Source organism: Manacus candei, unplaced genomic scaffold, assembly GCF_025592945.1.
Source record: "Manacus candei isolate 608988 ecotype Guabito, Panama unplaced genomic scaffold, ASM2559294v1 h1tg000034l, whole genome shotgun sequence".
Classification (NCBI taxonomy): Eukaryota; Metazoa; Chordata; class Aves; order Passeriformes; family Pipridae; genus Manacus; species Manacus candei.
The window spans coordinates 794995-809698 of record NW_026138082.1 but is presented as its reverse complement, the minus strand read 5'-3'; the positions used below and the strand labels follow the sequence as shown (position 1 = coordinate 809698).

Sequence of the window (14704 nt, the reverse complement as noted above, 5' to 3'; positions counted from 1 at the left end):
CAGAGTTCATATCCGAGCTTGCTATTTGGTGGTATCTGCCTTTTGTCGATCAGTCCTTTTCTGTATTGGCTATTTCTGTTAAAAGCTGAGATATCCTGGGATTCTCCCTGATTAGCTCAAACTTCTAGTAGAAACACACCCATGCTTTCATTTGTTGGCAGGATTAAGTTTATTCATATTTTATTTTTATCAGCCACTAATAATAATCTAATTTAGAAATACCATATGTGCATAGATATAACTAGTGATAAAGCCAACAGAGCACAAACATGCCAAGCTGACAGGAGCTCAAATGAAGACAAGCTTTTGTCTATCATGACCTAATTCATTTTTCTACCAGTCACACTACACAATGCATTTAAATCACTTAACCTGCAGCACATTATCTCTATGTACAACGCTAAATTACCCACTCTTCATCCAACTTTTTACAAGCTATTTCCAGACTGTAGCAAGTTTCACAATTTGCCAGCAAGGTTACTAACAGTAACAAAATGGTTTGTAAGGAAAAAGCTACTGTATTTTGTGTGCTGGGAAAAGGGGTGGGAGGGGAAAACATGCTCAGTTAGAGCAATGGGGTCAAAACAACACGCCTCAAAGAGCACTCCCTCCTGTGCTACATACCACGCTCTTCACGGGGCACATCACAAATTACAGAATTCAAGCCAAACTCAGCAATGAGTGGGAGCAGGCAAGATAATAAGCATTGCAGATGGTTTCGGTCTTCATAACCATCAAGTAGACACGATGTCTCTGTAACAGATACAGACAGAGACTTTTGTAACATGACAAACTAAAAAGCACCAGGAGCTCTATGTTTTTGTGCTATTCTTCACCTCAGGCAAACACTCCATGGATTTCTAATTATCTGCTTTTCCTCTAGACCTCAAGAAAGCCCATAACTGTTGTGAAACTTCTGGTTCTTCAAAACAGACATTTTTAAACCACACAACTAAATTACCATCTCCTGGGTTCATTTGTATGTGTTAAGACTAGACTGTCTCGGGGCAAAGAGTCTTATAACTCACAGTTAAATCTATACTGTGGCTGTGCTGTGTAAGTGCTTTCTAATGTTTTAAGGAAATTTGCTATCACAAGCAGGCCAACACTGTAGTTTAACCTTCATTCAGGATAAGTGAGCACAGCTCCCTCCTCTCCATGCCAGAGATTTGTTGAAGGGCAGCCCTGTCTTACCGCTGACCACCAAGACAAGGCAGGGCAAGACAACTGCTCACACTCACCTTGTTTTCTCCAGCTTTCCTATCTTTCCTGAAGGTAAAGATCATGATTATAGATTACAATTCCATTTATTTCATAATTATTATATAACTGCAACTGTAATTTCAAAATCAACTGCAATAATTATTTACACTGAAACCACCCCTGTCACGATCATGCTTGCCTCCCCACGATGAGATAAACGCTACGTGATGCTTCCCAGGATTTCGGGAAGCGCTGAGGCAGAGCCACTTCGGCACATGTTGCACAACTGGGGCTGAGCCCAGCTGCAGCCCAACGGGGTCAGGGCCCCCCCTCTCCATGGGACTGCTCCCTGCAGAGCTCAGGCTGTCCCAGCCTGCCCAACAGGACTGCACACGCTCTCCACTGCGAGGGCAGCAGCCAGAGATACAGAGAAGGGTGTTGGCCCTGTGGAGATCAGTTGCTATACCAGTTTCCCATATCTTGTTTTCCATCAAGGTCCCGAACACAACTGGTACAAAACCCTTCAGTTCTAACCCCATTATCACCCATTTCCTCCCATACCCATTGCCTACAGCATGCATTCAGCCATGCAGAATGACTTTTTATGATAAGTATCCTTATACCTCAAAATACTCAATCTTCTATCACATACGCAAGCTGTTAAAATAAAGCTAGCAGGAGGAATCACATAGTAACTACCTGTCTTTATTTTAACAGAGCAAGAAAACAGCTCAACAAACAAGTTTTAGAAAACTGCGTCTAAACTAACACACCAAGACATATTATGAACATTACTGTATTTTCATTCTCTTTCTTCCTCATGACAAATGCAGAAAAAACCTATTTCTTTCTCATATTTAAAATATTAAAGTTCACATAATAGTTTCTGTGTTTCCAATGTTACAAATCAAAATAGTATAAAGGAGACTATAACCATATACTTAACTGCATTATTGTTCATATACACATTGACATGTATCTTCAATCCTATAGAGTGACTATCTCCAGAAATTCTTGGATTCTTGGACTTCTGCAAAGAAATATTTTTTCAGTGTCTATTACATATACTGGAGGGAGGAAAAAAAAAAATCAAAATTTGAATAGAAAGGATTTTATTTGCCTCATGTCCAGAATAATGGGCAGTGGATCTTGCTGTGTAATCAATCTAGCTTTGTTTCTAAATTTAAAATCAAATACCACAGTTAACAAAAAGTTTTGTAAGAGCTTGTTTCCATTTTCTGGTAGAAGGGTTCTTTTTTTCTAATTCAAATTGTTTTAAGCAGCTCTAAGGACATAACAACAACCTCTAAGGCTAACAACATTTTGAGATTTTTTTTTTACAATTTAAAGGTACTGCATTAGCTAAACATCACTTGGTTTCTCAAGCCTCACAAGTAGATTCAGTTCTCACCATCAACAAGATACTGAATAGGAAGGGAAAGCCAACACCACTTGCTTTGGAGCTCTTCCCTCCCATACAACAGGAACAAAAGGTGCCACTAGAGATAATGCACAGAGCACTCATCTCGAGTCCTGCTGATCTTCCTGTAAGCCAACTCTATCTGTTGCCAAAAGCCAAAACTTGCTAAAGTAGAAAAAAAAAGACAGATATCCATTTGCAAGGAGAAAGACTGGGCTTGCTTTCTTACTCCAATCCAAGATTTTGACAAACCTTACCAGTGTAACAACCAGACACAGAAGTATGTATGTAAGCCAGTGAGCAGCAATATTTACCCCATCCCTTAAAAGCTAATGAGAGCTCATCTGTAGACAGCATTTCGATACTAAAAGGAAAAAAGATTGGGAGGAACAAGGAGAAAGAAGAGCATTCAAGTACAACCCATTACCATATAAAGCATAGTGTAGAAACCTCTTGTTTTCATTTTCCATTTGGCCATTCAACCAGAAAAAAAGAAAAAAACTTAAAAAATTTTAAAACTTCCACCATTGTCACTATTACTCAATATGCTCAAAATCTCTATCGTTTTTCCATTATGATTAAGATTAACATTTATTGCTAGTAGAAAAAAAAAGTGACTCAGTTCTTCAGATAGCATCCATAGTTCCAATATACTTCAGGAGGCATCTGTTATAGTCCTAATCTCTGAAAAGTAGGAGCTAAGTTAATTAAAAAATTACAACCTTAGAATATTCAAAATTTGCTTAGCTAGGCTACAGCCTGATTACAGTAAAAGGAATGTCCAACCAATCAACTTAACAGATATACTTCTTATCAAGATTTCAAATTAAAACAGAACTGCTGATCGCCTGTAGATTAGGGAAATTAAATCTACCGAAACATTAGAATGCTCTATAAATTCAAAAGTTATAAGAACTCAGCCACAGATACATATTAAAGTTAATTCTTTTGAGGGTTTTTTTTATGTCAAGTAATACCTTGATGCTCTCACTTCCACCATTGTAATGGTGTAAATGGTTTTGCTCTTGATTTATACTCCTATAGCAGAGCAATAGACATGTTTGGAAAGGAAGCAATAAAAATAAAGAAAGGGACATACTCGAACAGGATTAAAACTAATTATAGTGCTATCCACTGTGCCACAATGCCAGCCAGGAAGGCCTTTCACAGGGGCTAACACCAAGGGGTATGAAACAGAGGGGTGAGAGGGGATATCATGAGAAAGCCAAAAGCTCCATCAAATTTCACCCTTCCCTGGTCTCTGCCATCCATCTCTTCACCTTCTTCCCCACTAACCCAACCAACTATCAGGCCTGCAGAGTGTTGTATTTGAGGAAAGGGAGATGCTCAAGGCCAGTTTTATCAGGCACAACATGGGTGTTGAGGTGCAGAGAAGACGCTAAAACTGTCAGACCTCAGAACAGATGGGGCTGAAGATGGAGAGGCAGCTCAGAGAACATGTAGGGTGGAAAGTCTAAAGAAAATGAGGAAGAGAAAACAAGAAGAAAGAAATTAAAAAAATAATCGGGTCTTAACCTAAAAACTGTGTAGTCCAGTGGCTTCAACAAGGAAATTACCAAGAGGAGTTATGACAAGGCAATTACTTGGTGCTGCCTCTCTCTGAAGGAGTAACTACCCTGCCTCCAGATTGCATAGCACCCTAAGCTCAATCACATTCAGTAGGACCTAAACATTTATATTCTAACTACTCCTAGTTCTTAAAGGGCAATAAAATCTCATATGCACAATGCTGATTAAAGGACAAGAGGCCAATAAATAAATAAATAAATCCTAACTTAACCACCATAATTCACAAATGACGAAGAGAAAAAAAACCACAACAGCCTAAAGCCAGAAGCAGCCCTGCCCAACTAAAACATGGTAGGATATAAGCACAAACAACTTGCAAAGTCCACCCACATTAATCTGTGCTAAACCCACAGGTAGCAAGATATTTTTTCTAGTCTCTTAAGTGGCGTGTCATCCAGGCTTTCTGGAGACTGCCATCCAACCAGCAGGTTTCCTATCCAACCTACAGCCAAGAACAACATTTAATTAGCATCTTTAATTGATCTTGTTAACTGTTAGGGTGGACAGCTTTGATCTCGCCTGCTGATAGCTAGTTTAGGACTACAAAAGAAACTGGGGCTTTGCATAATTGCCAAGCTTTCAATGTGCATTTTTTAATTCCTTCTACTTCTCAATCTCCCTTTCTGTTTGTGCTGCACTAGCGCTCCTGATAACAGGAACAAAAGCACATGCCTTCATTTATTGTATCATTTATTTGAGCATGAAGGGGAAAAAAAGAAACACGAGGAAAGGGGAATTGCCACTCCTTCACCCAGAAACATGGAAAAGGGCCAGGAACTACCATAGTGAATCTGGACTGGGCAACATTAAGCACAGTATCCTGTGGCTGATGGCAGCCAACACCAAACACTTCAATGGAAGATGCAGGAATCATTAACAACACGTGGGATAATCTGCTCCCCATCCCCCTTGAAAGCCTCATCTGACTTTCCACTGATTAGAGCTGGTTTAAATTCCAGGACAGAGGTTTTGAGGAATTTCAGTGGCTTTCCACTGTGTTGTTTTTGTTTGTTAATAGGTTCATCCAAAAAAAAAAATGCCTCTTCTGCAGGAGATTCGTATTAGCAGCTTTAGGAGAGAAGCCCACGAGACCAAGGTTACTAGCTCACACTCAACCAAGCTGAGACTGTGCCAATACTAATAGGAAAAGAAACTTCTGAGGACATTTTAGTGCATCCTAAAATATCTAGCAACCTTCAAAATAGACCCTAATTGAAAACAACTAAATACAAGTATGTTTAATTCATTAACTACCTCTCCTAAACACTGTTTTCCTGAATGATCAAGCCAATCATAAGATCTACGGAAATAAACGTTCATAGGTGGTGTATAATAGGTTCTGAGCAATGTACAAAGCAGCTCTACATTTCAGCCAAAGAGTGTCAACTGTTTTCAAAACAGCAAGCCAAACCCTCATCAAACTGAATTCAGCTGGAGCTTTGCCACTCAGCAGGACAACGACTTGGCCCACCATCCCCATGGGAAATCTTTTTCTAACTCAGACTTTCTTCCTGCTTATTTCAAACAAAATCTCCTTTGGATCAGGTTGAATTTCCACAGATAATTAGTCTTGCACTAGCTAAATAAAACAAGAGTTATATTGCTTCTGAGCAGCAAACTCAATAATTACAACAGGGTAAAAGAGAAAATTCCTTCTTTTTTTTTTTTTTCCCAAGGAGAACTTAGGAATTAACTGTTTAACATGGCTGTTAAATCTTTGCTGTTGAATCTTTGTATTACATGGCAACAGAGAGAAGTACCACAGTGGAGTCATCTCAAGCATCTGCAGAGTATCACAGATGAACTGTAGCTCCCAAATATTGCTAGAACAGAATTATTCACCTGAGAGCCTGTCTTTTCTTACCAAAGCTTTCTCAACCACACACCATGGTTTTGGTGGTTGGTTTGGGGTTTTTTGTTGTGATGTGGTTGGTTTTCTTTTGGGGGGAAGGGGAGGTGTTGTCTGGCTTTTTTTTTTTTCTAAACCTTTTTCTAAAGAAGGTTTGTCCTTGTTGTTGCAGGATGATGAACATCTTGTATTCTCTGACCTTACACCAGAAACTATACAAAGTCAGCCAGCTCCTTCATCTCCTGCTTACTGCTGATACTGTCTCGAATAATGCTCACTTTTGGTGGCTAGGGATGGAGGAGGGGTTTCCCTAGGAATAAGCTGAATAAAGCTTCCTGTTCGGCTAAAGCAGGAAATGTGCCCCAGTACTGCCTTGCACACAAAGAGTGGAAAATACTTACTAAACAAAATAGCAGGAGATGAAGTGTAAACTGGATTGGCCTTCCATCATGCAGACAAATTGAAAGCCATAGTCCCCACCCCCCCAAGCTCTCTTGCATTAATGTGCTTAAACTTGGAGAAAAAAAACCAAAAACAAACCCATACATATGTATACACATTCTGCATCAAAATCAAATGATTATACTGTGCCTTTAAAACCAAACACTGAAGGATTTTAAACAACAACACTAATTAGGAGGTATCATTTCCTCCCTCCCACAGAATCTGTTTCTTCTTGTTAGAACAGGAGGTACAACTGGCCAAACCCCATCCTACTACTGGAGAAACTGAACCAGAAGTTGTCATTAGGTTAACCTCCCAACACCTCTCTCAAAACATCTCTTCAGAAAGACTTTAAAATAAATAGCATAGAAGATGGAAGGGACAGCATTTCAGACTGTCGAATCATTAGGATCCACAGAAAAGAACAGTAGTATTAATTTTTGTATAAATATTGGCAGATGGTAGAAGACAAATATTAACGGAAAAAAACATCCTTCCTCAGAAGAGCTGGCCTTGTTATTCATGCAAGACTTCTCTGCTGCCATCATATGCCTTTTGATGAGCTCTGATCACTTCAAAGAGGTGCTTGTCCTCACGCACCCTGACGTTTAAGGACTGAAAGTGATGAAAAACTGCATCACCTAATGCTAGGTCACAGCTACTGATGCACACTGCTGGAAAATGAAAAGCTGTTAGGCAAGTCCCGTGGTGCAAAACATATTACAGCAGCTGGATGCTGGAAATATATGACAAAACATCATGCAAAATAGCAACACACATAAGCTTAATGAAAACCTGATGAAAAAAGTATTAAATCTAATTAATTCTCTAGACACTGAGCTGAACTCAGCTGAACTAAGGTATACTGTATACTACACTTGAATTTTATAAACCATCTTGAGCCATTAGTGCCTCCCACCACCAGGAGTTATAAACCACTCATCAGCCCACGGGGACATGTCTCATCATATTTTGATGTCCCTTCTTATGGCACAACATCCTGTTCATCATGCAAAGTTCAAATAAATACATATCAGGAAAGCATTTTACTAATTCACCTTAAAAATATACTTGTATTGAAATAGAGTCAAGCACAAGTTTCTCAGCTGGGAGGCATAAAGAAAAGCTTCTCTACCACCCTAGACAAAAAGTTTAAGATAGCTAAACCAGAGAGAGCAGAGTCAGTGGTGATCTCCCAAAAAAATCAACCATCACCAAGACTGCAGACATCTGAAAGCTACCTTCAATATCCTGAAGTGGATGTGAAATTAAAACTCTCGGAGTACATGTGGCATGCCAATACAAAATCCTCAGAAAGCAGGCCTCCCAGTTGAATGGCATGGCAGAATTACAGCCACTCTTGACAGATGGGGACATTAACCCCTAGTAAGGGTTGCAAAGGTGTAGCACCTACTGCAGTACAGCACATCCTTAACCAGTTTGCCACATCACAAAGTTCCTCCTGTGTGGAGCAATGAATGGATGTCCTTGAACTAATGCATTCACTTCAGGATACCAAGGAGTACATAACAGAAAAGAATCAGTAGAAATAATTTGAGACACATTTACCTATTAATACTCTAATATCTATATCTAGGAGCATATGGATCCTACACACACGCAAGGACACACTGTACAGACAGACAAGCAAACACAGTGAACAAATGCAGAGAATGACTAACCGAAGACAAAGAGCTTTGTTGTGCCTGCTTTCCCTCCCTCACACCCCTGTCCATGCTTGGAGATGAACAAATACTAATGGACCCCTGTTATCTGAAGGGTACTGCATGGAAACTTTACTTTGAAACAAAATTATGATAGTACAAAAATAAGAAAGCCCCAAAATTTCAAAGTATGTACTTTTCCCAAGCACCATGGACGTACATAGCATATCTTCTACCAGCTGCCAGTCTGCAGCTACTTCTCAAGAAGTGGTTGTGACCCAGATTTGAAGTTTGCTAGTTCTTTTCTGGTCCTTCCCATACAACATCATGCTGGGATCACAGAAATCACTCTGGGACCCTCAGTTCCAAGAGGAAAGTATTGTCAGGGCCCCACAAAGAGAACAAAAGCCATTTATTCAAGTAGAAAATACCCTCGATTTGAAAAGCAGGTGTACAATGTCCCATCCCCTCCTCCTGAAAGCCACAGCAAAATACTTAAATCATCTGTCATGCTGCACCTGTGTATGTACATGTGCACCACAAGAGGCACAGTAGTTTACAATATCTGCCCCACAAGGTTTATGATTAGTAAGAATCTAGTAAATGGGAAAGTAATTAAATTTGTTGACAATCCTCATTGTTCTTATAGTCCTGCACCAGCAAACATCTTTCTCCATGAGGCTTCCGTATCTTCAAAAATGGGAAGGAAAAATGCCCTTTGTCATTGCTCCCAAAAAAAGACAGCATTATTAAACCATTCTCTTTGTTTTGCATATATTTCTCTTTAACATCAGAAACAGTGTTAAACTTGCAGACAAGCCTTGGCAGCTTGCATTGTAGAGATATTCATGATTCTAACTACAACTGATCATCCTACCTGATCTCCTTGGCCAGATTACAATATCTAGAAAGCACATAAGAAGAGAATTGTCATGGCTTTATGTGCAACTTCAGGTCAAAATGCTTAGATTACACATCAGTTCCTGGCAACTGATAGGCAAATAAAATAACCTTCCTTCACAAACAAACAAAAAAGTCAAAAAACCAAACCAAAACAAAAAAACTCTAAAAAATATATTAGGAAGAAATAATCATTATTTATCTTCGACTTCAACAGATAAGCCCTTTGAAAAGTAAATATTAGGAGCAGCAATGCAGCTTTCAAGAAGTAAAACTGAATTGACAGCAGAGGTGCCACTTAGCAAAGAATTTAAAATCAAACAGAGAAAGCCAAACAGAAGAACCGTGTCCAGTTTTGGGCATTACAATGACAAGAACAAAGATCATCAAATTAAAAGCAATAACAGGCTTAGCCCAAAGAACTGAGTTGTAACAACAACAACAAAAAGTAGCAAATACATAATTTGTGCAAAATGATGACTAAGAGAGGATACAATAACTAAGAGTCTGATACATGTAGAATTTCAAGGTTTGCACAGTGCAGCACTAGCCTTATTTCACCCTTCCCTTTAAATGCATTGCATATGTGTATGGTAATCATTAGTACCCTATTTATATCGAGATAAATAAATACCACTTTCTATCAGGACATTAACATGATATATCACCGTACTGCAGGTATGCCTAGTAATAACATGTTCTCATTTCAAGTCTGACTGCACCATGCCATGCCAAACGAACATAACTATATTGGCAGAAAAGGGAATACCTGTCTTGTTGAGGAAGAAATGCTTCTTAAATTTGTCACACAATTACAAAGCACCAAAAAAGTAAAACTGGTTATCACAAAACTTTAGCCTCACACAAAACTTGAGCCAAACCATAAGATTTGGTAAGGATGATGAAGGTGTCTTCCTTTGAAGAAACCGTATACATAAGGAGTAATTCCACAATGAAACCCACACAGGGTTTATACACTTTGAATCTTATCAGTGAAAGGCATTCCTTATCAGTTTTGCTCATACGCAAAGTAAGCTTTCTACTTCCATTCAAAAGAAAACTATTGGTGGTCTCTGAGCAGCAACCCTATGTAGACTGGGGCTTACACCTTATACAGCTGCCACAAAAGTTGCAACACAGTTCCTTGGGCTCCTGAATGTTTCCAGCACATTGAGAAAGCTAAGCTGATGTTGTAAGCCATCTTTCACATTGCCTGTTGGGAGCTTGGCCATGCAAAACAAAACCCTATGTACCACATACGATTCTTACTTTCTCCAAAGTTGGGTCAAGCTCAGAAAAAAACAAACACTCTTCCAATAACTCTGGGTAGGTGTACAATTAATCACTTCTGAGGGCACTTTGCAGGCTATAAAAGAAGCTTTAAATCCACCTCCCTATGCTGCCACTACTTAGGAGTCTGAGGCTGAACCTAGATTTTGCTGCTTGTACTTTCTATGAAGTTGAAAATACAAGTTTGGGATCAGTGCTACACAAAGAACAGAAGCCTGGGAGAACCGAGAGACGCAAAATCAGCTGCAAAGTACATCCAAGTTTCTATTTACTGAGGTCTTCCCATGCACACACAAAAGAATTAATCAGGCATGTGGGCTGACCTGTCAGAAGCTCCGCTGATCCCAAGTTTAGCACAAACCGGGCATAAACACACAAACAAACTCCCCCGGGATCAGCACGCTATCACCTCCCGGCGCTGGCAGTGCTGGCGGCCCCCCTCCTCCGGCCAGCCCGCCCTGCGAACACGTTCTCCCGAGCGAGTCAGGGTTCCGCCAGGCAGAAGCGCTGGGAAAACACCCGCAGTCACCGGCTCCGCACGCTGACACCGCCCCTCCCGCCAGGGCGGGCGACATCCAGCGCCAGAGCCGCCGGGACGGAGCCCAGGGCCAGGTCACCGGGCGGGGGATGAGCAGCGCCGCGCTGCAGCCCGGGGGACCCGGGAGGAGCCGCGGTGGGACCGGGAGCGGCCGCCGCCACCTGAGCACGGAAAAAGCGAGACGGGGACGCTCAAGTTTCCCCTCTTTCACTTCTTTTTTAAATAAATAACTAACTAAACCCCAGCCTACCGCACCAACCGCTCCGCCACCGGGCGGGCGCCCTCCGGCCGGTCCTCCCGCTCCGCGAGCCGACCCGCCACCGTCCCGGCCGAGCTCGCAGCTCCAGGGAAGGGTGGTACTCACGGATCTTGACTTTGCGGTGGTCGAGGCGGGCGAGCAGCTCCTCCAGGGCGCCGAGGCGGCGCTGGAGCCGGGCGTTGCGGTGGCAGAGGGAGTCCGCCTCGCTGAGGATCCCGCCGAAGATGTCGCCAGCACAGCGAGAGAGGTCGGAGAGCTGCATCAGCAGCGACACCAGCGCGTACGAGCTGACCTGCTCCAGCGTCCCGAAGAGCGGCACCGCGCCGCGGCGGCGCCCGCCGCCCCCCTCCGCCGCCCCGGCGGGGTCTCCCGGCGCCGGGCCGCCCCGCTCCGCGCCATCCCCGCCGGCCTCCTCCAACCTGCACAGCTTCAGCGGCTCCAGGGTCCGCAGCGGGAACGGCATCGCGGCCGGGGCAGGGGGTGCAGCGCCGGGCACGGCAGCGGGAGAAGCTAGGCGTCCCCGGCACGAAAAGTCTTCATCCGCGCAGCGGCCGCGGTGACAAAAGTTCAGAGAGATGAGAGGGAGGGAAGGAGGGAGAACAGCAGAACAACAACAAATGAATCGGAGCGGGTGGGCGGCCGGGCTACACGCTTCGGGGCCGGGGGGGAGCTGCCGCCGCCGCCGCCTCGGCGGAGGGGAAGCCCCGCGCGGCGCTCATGTGCGGGAGCGGCCCCCGGAGGCGGGAGCGGCCCCGGGAGGAGGGAGGGGATGGGAGGGGAGAGGAGAGGAGAGGAGAGGAGGGGGAGAGGAGTGGGGCGCAGCACTGCCGCACGGCGGGCCCGGGGAGAGCCCGAGGCGGCCGGGAGACAGGAAAAAGCCCGGCTTTCTCTCCCCGAAGTGGGGATGGGGCGGGAGAAAGAGGAGGAAGCGTGGGAGGGGGACTGAAGCGCCCTGGATGTGGCCACTAAGGAAGAAAGCCAGACAGAGAAGGAGGAGAGAGAAAGAGCCCGGACCAGCCCCACCTGGGGAACCCCGCGCTGTTGCAGGCACTTTTCTGAACGCACCAAACTCCCAACCCGGAAAGCGAGAGCAGGAAAAAGAGGAGGAGGGAGAGGAGGGAGGGGAACCTCCACGAACCTGGGAAAAGCAAAAGAGGCTGCCGCCTACCTGTGGCTTCCCAAACTGGAGTCTCACCCTTCCCGGCCAACCAACAGCTAAGGTAGCTCCTCCTGGTGCGGCCCCGCGGCGCGGCGCTGGGGCCAGCGGGACTCCCCAGGGCGAAGCCAGCCTCTCCAGCCTCCCCTGCTCGGCGAAAGGGGCCAAGCAGGAGAGGGGGCAGGTCTCACCCCAGCCCCTTGCCCTGCCGCGGGTTAGGCCGGAGGTGCTGCTCCAAGACAGGGAAAGAAGATCAGCCTGTCTGGGAACGGCGAATTGTTTGTGGTTAATTTTTAGTAAGATTGACATTAAGGTAGGAAAAGCAAAGTCCGGCTCAGGCAGAACATGACATCGAGTTGCACCGAACGTTGCACGTAACGCTGGTGTGGACCGAAGGCAGGTTCCAGCCTTAGAAGCCCCTGCACTTTTCCCACGTAGGACACAATCAGCTCTTCATGGAGATGACGGCTCTAATGAGCTATTCCCTACAGAACCAATTTAGCCTACTAGCAACTGTCAACAGCTGCTATTTAATTTTAATTGGACAATGCCCTACTGGCTCTGGCTCCTGCTATATGATAAAGAGAGGAACCCAATCCCTCTCTTCTTGTGGGAAAGGGCCCTGGGGAAAAGTGGTTGTATCGTCCCTTCCTGCCTCATAACCTGCTCCGGCTCCTGCTGCAGCTGATGAAACTATGTGATGAAAGAAAGAGAATCGGCTGGAGAAGGAAAGACCAGGGACATATCCACTGTGCCATTCCATTAGCATCTTGGGGACACAATTTATGTAACAAAATATTCTTTATCACAGTATTTATCATCCATACTTTTAGCCTTGGTTACTTAAGGGAAACATGAAAAAAAACTATTCCAGCGGTAGCGTTTGAGGAACTCTTTGGTGCATGGAGGAGTTTGTGGACAAGGTTGCAGGCAGTGGAATACAAACCAAAGGCTTGGTGACATGTATGAGAGTTCAGATCTATGGGAAATGTGTTTTGGGGTGATAGTCACAGCAAAAATTGCAAGTCATTAATTCCTCTCTTACATTAATCAAGGAAAGTTTGTATTTCTTGGCGGGGTTGGGGGGGGGGGCGGGGGAGGAGGAGGAGGAAGCAATGCCATCTAGTGTTAAAAAAATAAAGAACAAACCCACTTTTCTTCACACCTCTGTCCAAACAGGTTACCAAATGATAACTTTGCAACTTGGAATGTTACTACTGGTTTTCTGTTACAGACAGTACCACCGAGTGCACATGTGCAATATTTGTAGAAACTGATGAGAAGAACATGGTGCAAACAGGCGAAATGGTGTTTAATCAGGGGTTTAAACATATAAGGAATCCAAAGCAATAGTCTTGCAATGGGGAAGCTGTCAGGATTGATTAACAGAGGATGGAAAGCAGCATTCTTTCATATCGGACTCTTCTGGTTTTATTTTGGGACACAATGCCTTCATTAGTTCTTAGACATGCTTGTTTGGGGTAGTCCTTTGATAAAAAATGATTCCTGTTCACTGGCGTGATTGAATGGAGAGGAGTGATTCTTTGTATGTTTTGTTTAAACTATAGGAGTACCATGGGGAAACCAAGTATGAGATGGACTTCAATATCAAACACAGTAGGAAAAAAATGAGCAAAGAGCTCAGTTCAGGTGTCAGCTGAAAAGAACCCACAGCAACACATCTGCCAGGGCAGATATTATAAGACTGTGAGCATGTTTGTTTGATTGGAAATTACTAATTTTTAAGTTTAGCAATAGATATTTTCAAAAAGGTACATGTGCCAGTTTAAAATCTTTTCTGAAAATTCAGATCAAATCCTGATATTGCAAATATTTTTGCATTTTCTTATCTGTAAGTGGGAAAAAATACTTAAAACAGATTTGAGCACAGAGAGAATAATAACAAGAAATCAAAGCTTTAGACAGCACCTAAGTTCAGTAAAGAGCCTCAGCTACTGTGTATGGAATTTCACTGCTAGTGAAACCTACTTTACCTATTTCACCGGTTTATGTTTGCAAACTGTAAAATAAACTACTGTGACAGCTTGAATATTTCTGGTGGGAATAATGTATCATAAAAAATAAGGTCTTTTTAGGACTGCCAGTTAAACCAAGTTAAGAAATAAATCTGAATTTTAAATGCATAGATGCTCCTGAAACATTCAAAGTCTGTATGCTTATTCCAGAACAATACTTTTTTCCTCATTAGTTTATGTGGTCTGTTTTTCTGGGATAGGCTGTTACTGTATGGAACACTAAGAAAAAAACAGGTGTTAAAATGTAAATATCGATTGACTGAAACCAGTAAAGAGTGGTCTCAAACTTGTTTCTTCCCGTGCTAAAAGAAGGGACATAGGAAAGGAAATGAAGCTTAAATACTTACACAGTTGG

The 14704-nt window shown here is 43.2% G+C and overlaps 1 protein-coding gene across 4 annotated transcripts in view; it reads right to left on the bottom strand.

The window, feature by feature from the left end:
• The window catches only part of NHSL1 (NHS like 1), a 182623-nt gene extending 170756 nt beyond the window's left edge, over nucleotides 1-11867 (bottom strand). For 3 of the 4 annotated variants that reach the window (XM_051792484.1, XM_051792486.1, XM_051792487.1), the window contains exon 1: nucleotides 11263-11867. In XM_051792484.1, the coding sequence (XP_051648444.1) occupies nucleotides 11263-11620 (358 nt within the window). In that variant the 5' untranslated portion in view covers nucleotides 11621-11867. The remainder of the gene's footprint in view (nucleotides 1-11262) is intronic. The other variant, XM_051792485.1, reaches the window with a different exon arrangement.
• Nucleotides 11868-14704: the final 2837 nt, after the last annotated feature.